Consider the following 8,661-nt stretch of genomic DNA (forward strand, 5'->3'; position numbering starts at 1 on the left):
GGTGAGTAAAGGCAAAATGCACAAGATATAGTACCTTCAATGCCCTGTAGATGGCGATATCACTTCTTTTGTAGCAAAAATAGACTGCTGCAGAAAAAATGTTATGCAACGTTTCCCAGTAAATGTTCGTTGCAACTATGGTTTTGGGATACGCCAAATTTATGAACAAAAGACAATAATCTCTGTTAAAAAGTTTGTTTTCCTCAAAAATTCACCTTCTGTGTTCCACAGTATAATTTAAAATTATATGAGGGTGAGTAGATTACACAATTTTAATGTTTTCAGCAAATTATTTAATTAATATGAAATTCATTAGCAAAACATACTAGAAAATACTTGCCAGTGTTTACTTTTGTGGTTTATCTCATTGTGCTACGATCAGGTTCTTGTTGTGACCTCAGAGAACATGAGTGCAAACCTCACAACCATGGTCTGAACAACAAGTGTTATGATGACTGCATGTGTGAGGAAGGTGGGTATGACTTTTCTGGTTTTCTTAGAGGCAAATTAACATTTTAGAGAGATACTAAAAAGTATAAAAAGGGATCTCACAAAACCCATTAGGAATATGTCCAAGTCATATTTCACCAATAAATCAAAACATAGAAATACTAAATTGTAAAATGAACTATTTTATACATTACATCAAGTCAAGTCAAGTCACTTTTATAATGTAGCTCTTTAGACAATACAATACTGAACTGAATTCAGTTTTGTTCAACAACTGTGAAAAGTTAATCAATTATGGAATTAGTTAAGTTCATCTATAAAACAGCTCTGTAGAAAACGTCTTGGGTTATGAATATAACATTGGTTCCCTGAGAAGGGGAACGAGATACTGTATCTTAGGACGCTAATGTGAAATGCCTCTGGCATGACCGGTGTCTGAAGCACAATGTCAAAACACGACAATAACATTGACAGGCGACAGCCCATGATGTCACTACTAGTGTGACAAGAGTATAAAAGGGTGCCTGTAGTACACGTCATCCACGTTTTTTCTGAAGGAGACGTGGGCAGACATGCCTGAAGCTTGGCAACGAGACGCAGTGTCTCATTACCATTCTCATGGACCCAAGGTTACATTCATAACCCAATACTTTTCCTTTCGAATGGGAACTCACTGCATCCTAGGACACTAATTGGAAACAAATACCTACTCCGCCATGCTGAAAGAATAAGTGCCATATGGCTGACATTAGTCAATGACTTCAATGTCACTGATCCGGAGTCACAGTTCCCTGTCCTAGGGGTACGCACCTGCAGTCGTCGTGACTCTATTCCCTAGGGCCAGAAACCCTGGCTACATTGGGCAGCTTAGCTCAGGGCCTGGTATTCAAAGAATACCTTAAGCGGAATATGACCAAGGATTAAAAATATATCCTGCCTGTCACCACAGGGGACACACAGTGGAGGTGTGACAAGAGGAGACCTAGCAACACTTAGGGGAAAAAAAGGAAGGAGGCAGATGTTGGAGAATGCTGGGTGTGTCTGCTCTGGATTACTTCCCTCAAATCCTGTTTTCTTTTTTCTTACACCTCGCCTTCTCTTCATTTTACTCCTTCTCTTCAGTTTGCGCGGAGGAGCGCAATTGGAGCACAATTGGATCACGGAGGAGCGCAATTGGCAACGCTTACCTCAGACCTCAGACCAAGACAGGCCAGGCCTCTTTAGAGGCTTGGGGCGGTGACCTGGACCGGCGTGGTATAGAGGTCTTATATCTAGGTCTTATATATAGATATATTGGCCTATTTGAAAGTCGAAGAGCTCAGAGTCGAAGAGCTCAGAGGGTGAAACTGGTGCATCAAGGAGAAAGTTTCTCTCTTTCTCCCCAATGTCTGCCAGGTTCACCCAGAGAAGCCTCTCCATGGTGTTGTGATTTCTACTCAAGTCACAGATGACATAGTGATTTTTTAGTCCGGCAGTAGAGACATCTTTCACTGGAAGGGCGCAGATTTGCAATCCAGTAGTCATTGCCATGCTGGCCTGGAGGATGCTGAACTTCAGTTGAGCCAAGAGGGACCTTACAGAGTGGACTGGGCAGCTGGGTCAGTCGAATTTTCACAGGGTCCTTTGCAGGCTGGCTGCACCACTGAGGTGTGTGGGAAAGGCAATGTCTGCTGATGCAGAGGTCCTTTGTGGACTGGGCTGCGCTGCTGGAGGAGCCATAAGGGTCAGATGAGGTCCCTCAGTGCCAGGGCCCTTTTGCAGCTAGTGTGCAGCCGAAAGCTATATAAAAGAAACTCAAGACATGGTGTGTCTGTTAGTGTCTTCTTTCCCATCGAGTTGGAAACGCAGAACAAGGGTGTGTCTACCAGGGGGACATTTATCCCATTCTGACGAGGAGGAGATTGAAATCTGGTGCCTTTCCAATACTGGATTGTGATTGGCCAATGGTGTCTGAATTAGCCACGGTGTTGCTCACCCTACTGTGGAACTCATTTGCATATTATAAAGTACAGTATTAAAACAGTGTTATATTTTCCACATGCACATTTCTTTACCAAACCTCTTTTTTAAAATCATTAAAGGCATTGAATGGAACAGATAGAGACCAAACACTATGAGAAATGGTTAAGTCAGTGTCCATGCATTTGTTTATCTGTTAATAGATCTGTCCCGTGAACTGTTGTGTTAACAGTCAATAACCATTACCATAAACTGTGCTTTGCATGAAGATAAATTGGATGTGTGGCAACTGACCCTGGTCCTGGGGCCTCATTTATAACCGTTGCGTACGCACAAAACAGGCCCTGAAAGAGGCGTACGCCACTTCCGACGCATAAGTTGTGATTTATAAAAACAAACTTGACGGGAAAATTTGCGCACTTGCACGCAAACTCTGACCTATGCGTACGAACGTTTTGGAGATGGAGCAGTTTGGCGACACCGATGGTGAGCTGGAGATTAGTGTCTTTTTGGTCACTTTTAGACAGAAAATCTAAAGAAAATTAAACATCTACAGAAAGATAATACAAATATAATTTCACTCACCAAGCCTGTCACTTGAAGCAAATATCCATGCCTTCTTAAATGTCCGCACCAGTGAGCGCGTTGGGCTGTTTAGTGAAACTGACGCAGTTTAAATAAATAAAATAATGATTTAAACTATGTTTTACTTCTGATATAAACATTTAGATTAAATATGCCATTCAAATTAATGGAGTTAAACACTTAAACATGAAATCATTACTGAAAAGTTACAACATTTTTTATATTCAATCAATAGAAATATTTGTTGTGGATGCGATGCTTTTGAACACTTTTCCTGTGGCGTGCTGTGTTTTAATGTTTTAACCACAGAGATAATTGCTTATCATGATAATAACAGATTGTCTGAGAAAATAGTTTCGTGCAAATAATGCCTGCCCAAGGTCTATCCGTTTCCATTAAAAATAGAAATCAATTAAAAATACAATTCGGCCAGTGGAAAAGATTGAGAAAAAACTTTCTCTGAAATGTATTTTACACTATTTGATTTATGTATTAAAAAACAAGGCAAGGATAGGCAACTACTTGATTTTTATTAATGTAATGTGTCTTGTACCGTTAAACGTTATCACGTGGATGAATAATTATGTGCAAATGATATGCAGATGAGGATCTGCATAGTAAAACTAGGCGTTGTAAGCTCCATATATGGTTATTTCGGGGAGGAGACGCATGTGCACACAATCTTCCGCTGACTGGGATTTATAAAGTGAATTCTGCGCAGGTTCTGGCGTACGAACGGTTTTATAAGTCAGAATATTTTTTTGCGTACGCCATTTTTGGCTTTCGGGCGCACGTACACTTTTAGTAAGGATCCTACGCACAGTTTTATAAATGAGGCCCCTGGTCTTTCAGCAGATAGGCCTGGTAAGCCTGCAACACAACCATTGTGTGCAGGACAGCCTGGCCTGACCCACTGTAATGTACGCTCTGTCATTCAAATGTGATGTCACAGGCAGCGGTTTGGTCGGCAGAGTGGGAGCCTTCAATGTCGATTCATATCCATACTCATGCATCCCCTCTTGCATAATTTGCATGCTGGAATGGATGAATGCAGTCCGAATATGGTTTCTTTCACGATCTTTGCACCTCAGGGTGCAGATCGGGAAGAAACAAGGCTTACGAGAGCTGGCGATTATGGACGAATAGATATTGCTCGTCTAACCGGCTGAGAGCAAGCTCGCATTTCTCACGCCGTTATGGTAGATCTAATCTGTCTGTGGTGTGAGACATAGCAACTCATCGTACGTGGGCCGGTCAGGCTGTGAGGATTCAAAAACATCATCGTCCTCAACAACCACATCCTGCTCTTCTTGGCTTGAAGCCAGGAGCGCACTCACTGCCAGATCAGAAGATGTGAGCATAACACATCCTCATCCAGCAGCTCGCCCTCATCAGCTACAGAAGAAGAAGAAAAAGCCATACCTTTCTTGAATTCCTCTGCAAGCTCCATCTGAGAGCTGCATGATCTCAGTTTTCTCCTCGCCTCAGCTGCAGCAGGTCCTGATTTGCAGGGTTCTTCATAGAAAAACTCTTGCAATACCCGCACAAGCAAATCAGGTGTCAGATAGTGCCAGATATCAGGTGATAGATAGGTAGTGATAGTAAAATGTGACCTGGAAATGATTTCTCATGATTCAATTAAAAACATCTTGACTTCATTATTCAATCAAAGAATACATTTATGTGTAAGTTATTTTGGATGAAAAAGTCTGCTAAATGAATAAATGTAAATGTAAAATTCCTTAGGTCTGCGTTGTTATGCCAAGTTCCACCGCAAGAGGCGGGTGACCCGAAGACGTGGCCGCTGTGTGGAGCCAGAATCAGCCAACAGCAACCAAGGGGCCTTCATCACCATCTGACAAATAAAGAGATGCATACCCCATGACTGATAATGGACTGAGCCTTAAGAATGTGGGCCAAAGTTAAACATCCATCAAAGCTTGCTCTAACTCAACCCACAGTATAAGCAATAAGGTTACAAGAGGCCATGCGGTATTGTAAATACAGTCACGACTGAAAGGCACTGTTAGGCATGACGCGAAGCAGAGTGCCTGCAACCCCTTCATCCGTGACTGTATTCAAAATACTGCACACCTTAAGTAGGCTACCTTATTGCTTTTTTAAAACGATTACCACCCCAAGAAAATATTATATACATTTTTTTTTTGAAGGAAAATCATTAAATTCCATCCTTCCGCCATTAAATGACAGTGACAGTGAAAAAGCAAGAAAATATTTCTAGATGTAATGCCTCATCTAATGGAGCTCAAATAAAAACAAGGAAATAGGAACTGTTTAGATGCGCTGTCATTTATTTTTAACACAATAAGATATTTTCTCACACACTTATCTCTCAGCATTAAAAAAAAGTTTGTTTTCAACCTTTTAATTTAAACCAGACCTGTTCGCCTAAGTTTGCCTAAATTCCATTCAACAGTATAACTCAATGAAAGTATAACTTTCTGAAACAGAAAATAGTTACTTTTGCTGAAATACATCATACATGGAACAGTTTTGATAGCATATTGATTGCTTGATATTGTACCGAAACACCAATCTGTTCAATGAAGCGTCATAGCCATGCTTTATCGTATATAAAACACGGCTAATGACCAATCAGCATCATGAACCGGAGCTATCTGTTTTTTAAATGTACCTATGCTGTACTAGCCTGTCAAGGTTGTGCCCCATTCAGAATTAAATTTAGAATGGCTTATAAGGAGGAATTGAGAAATCAGGATACAGAATTGGAATTTGAGACAGGAAGTAGAATTTCGCCCATATTTTTTTTAGAAACACTAGAAGATATTAATAAGGCAATTTTGAAATGCCGCCTATTGAAATTTGTCTGCAATTGGTAATTTCATCAAATGTCATCAAATTAATTTTTGGACTATGGAATTAATCAAGCCAACTAATGGACCATTGAATTGTCTGCACGTTTATCGCTTTTTAACACAGAGGTCTCAAACTCAGTTTCTGGAGCTAATCAAGGTATGCAGGATTACTAGAAACTTCCAAGCAGTTGAGTTGGAGCTAAACTCTGCAGGGCTATATGGTCTCCAGGAACTGAGTTTCAGACCACTTTATTAACATGTGTGTAGTTACAGCTCAATAGGTTACATAATTAATAGATTCAAATTTGGCCAGTATTTATTTATTTATTTTTTAATTATCTGAAAACAGTGTGGTGAATTTTTGTGATGCTGGGTGGCAAAATAAAAATTTGTTTTACAGAAGTGAACGACCTAGGCTTTTTAGAAATATGTGCCTCTACCTACAAAACTCCAACATACCTACATACAATTTACTTTAGTTTCCAGCTGAAATGAACAATAGAAACAGTAAAACGGCAACAACTTTTGTTCCTTTTCACATAAATGATGATTACGAGGGCAGATTATCTATTAATAAACAGTATTTTAAATTTCAAAACGCTTTTACCATAGTGCATAATTTAAAAACAAATACATTATGACATCTACATCATATAACCAGCTTCATAGTACAACACAGGTCACAATAAAAAGAGCGAACTAAAATGACATGGTTGCTTCAGCAAATGCATTTTTTAAACACTATCTAGGGTATAGTATAGACGGTAAGTTCTTTGAATTGCAATTCAGTCAGTTTCTCTTTCTGTCATCCAAAATCCAATTCAATATCCATGACTGTATCCATTTTAATTTCAAAGCTTACACTAATGACTTGAAAAGACGCCAGTTCTTAAATTATGAATTTTGCCCAAACCCTGCTCTTTGTCGAAAGTTACTTAAGTTTGTAAAGATTAATTTGTGTCTGAATGAATGGCTTTTTCTACTGCTTTCTTATGTGACACTATACTATAAATAACTACTGCTACTCTTGTATTCAAATTAATGTGGATTTGTTTGTTTTATTTATAATGTATACTTTATTTATTCCTATACCAGCTTTCTTTAGAGATGTTATTGTGGATAGGATGTGTGCTATAATGACTGTGTTCTGACAGAAAGATAGAAGGTTGAATGAGTGATTGTTACCTTATGGGTTAAAGGGATAGAGATGGACAGAGGGGAGAGATGGATAGGATGTCATTTTAAATAACAGCTTCTTTATGGTCTGAAACACCTCTGCGTCCCATCACTGTCTTGATTTAACTGATTAATAGACATTTATGTTTAAGAGGCTTTAGATGCTTTAGTCTTTGTAAAGTCTTATTGGTTATTTTGTTTTCATCTTGAGATTTCTCAAGCTCCACAAATTGTTAATTATTTTTAACTGAAATGCCAGAAATAAACTTCACTAAGGACACAAGGATCATAACAGTATTTATTTTTTTCATCACAGATATTCTAAGACAATAGCCAACTGTGATATATTGTACATGTTATTGCAAATATTTAGGTCACCACAACAACCTGTTCTTACCACTTTTCTATAAGTTTCCTTACAACCTTTCTATACTGTGATTTGAAAAGGTGATTTGCAAAGACAACATCTACCTAGGTGAAAAAGATGTGGTATTAAATGTATTAAAAATATACTTGAAATTCAAGTAGTATGTTTATAATACATTTGTTTTCCCAAAATGCTTATTTGAAGTGCATTAAAAATACATTGAATTGCATTTTAATATATTTCTAAAAAAGTAGGCCTATACTAGAAATACATTGGTAATAAATATATGCTTAATTATACATTTAAGAAATATGCTAAAAAACAAGCATACTTTTAACATATTTCTAAAAAGTGCACTATAAGTGCATTGGTAATAAATATATGCTTAGTTACCCTTTTAAGTATAAGGCTAATGCTAATTGTAAATTTTCTAAGATTATTATTCACGTCGGCACTAATGATGTTCGACTCGGCACTAATGCCAGTCGGAGATCACTAAAATTAATGTTAAAGAGGTGTGTGAACTCGCAAGTACGATGCAGGCACTGTAATTTGCTCTGGCCCCCTTCCTGTTCGCAGGAGTGATGAGATACTTAGTAGATTGTCCTCACTCAATGGCTGGTTGTCTAAGTGGTGTCCGCAAAATAATATAGAATTCATAGACACCTAGATATCATCATATAGAGACTGTGTCTGTTCCCAGAATTAGGACATACAAAAAACTTCCAAACCCATCTAAGGGTAAAAATTTAATTGATGTTCAACAAATAAAAAACAGATATAATACAAATGAGCAAATGATAAAGCTTGGGTTGCTAAATATTAGATCCCTTTCTTCAAAAGCACTTATTGTTAATGATATGATTACAGACTATACTAGATGTGCTGTGTTTGACAGAAACCTGGCTAAAACCAAACGATTACATTACTTTAAATGAGTCCACCCCGCAAGATTACTGTTATAAACATGAACCTCGTCTGTAAGGCAAAGAGGGAGGTGTTGCTGTAATTTATAGTAATATTTTTAGAATTACTAAAAAGTCTAGTTTCAAATATAATTATTTTGAAGTGTTGGTGCTTAATATAGCAATATATAGTGTAAATGATAAATCACGTTTGATATTTGTGCTGGCTACTGTATACAGGCCACCAGGGCACCATACAGACTTTATCAAAGAATTTGCTGACTTTCTATCAGAGTTAGTACTGGTTGCAGATAAAGTCATAATTGTTGGTGATTTTAATATACATGTAGATAACGAAAAAGATGCATTGGGATTAGCATTT

General features: G+C 38.0%; 1 protein-coding gene across 6 annotated transcripts in view; it reads left to right on the plus strand.

The window, feature by feature from the left end:
• draxina (dorsal inhibitory axon guidance protein a) overlaps window positions 1-7,293 on the plus strand; it is a 70,244-nt gene extending 62,951 nt beyond the window's left edge. For 5 of the 6 annotated variants that reach the window (XM_084101948.1, XM_084101952.1, XM_084101951.1 and 2 more), the window contains 2 exons: window positions 383-472; window positions 4,741-7,293. In XM_084101948.1, coding sequence (XP_083958074.1) covers window positions 383-472; window positions 4,741-4,853 — 203 coding nt within the window. In that variant the 3' untranslated portion in view covers window positions 4,854-7,293. The remainder of the gene's footprint in view (window positions 1-382; window positions 473-4,740) is intronic. The other variant, XR_014604409.1, reaches the window with a different exon arrangement.
• The last annotated feature ends 1,368 nt before the right edge of the window (window positions 7,294-8,661 follow it).

This window comes from Abramis brama (genome assembly GCF_963993115.1).
Source record: "Abramis brama genome assembly, chromosome: 23".
Classification (NCBI taxonomy): domain Eukaryota; kingdom Metazoa; phylum Chordata; class Actinopteri; order Cypriniformes; family Leuciscidae; genus Abramis; species Abramis brama.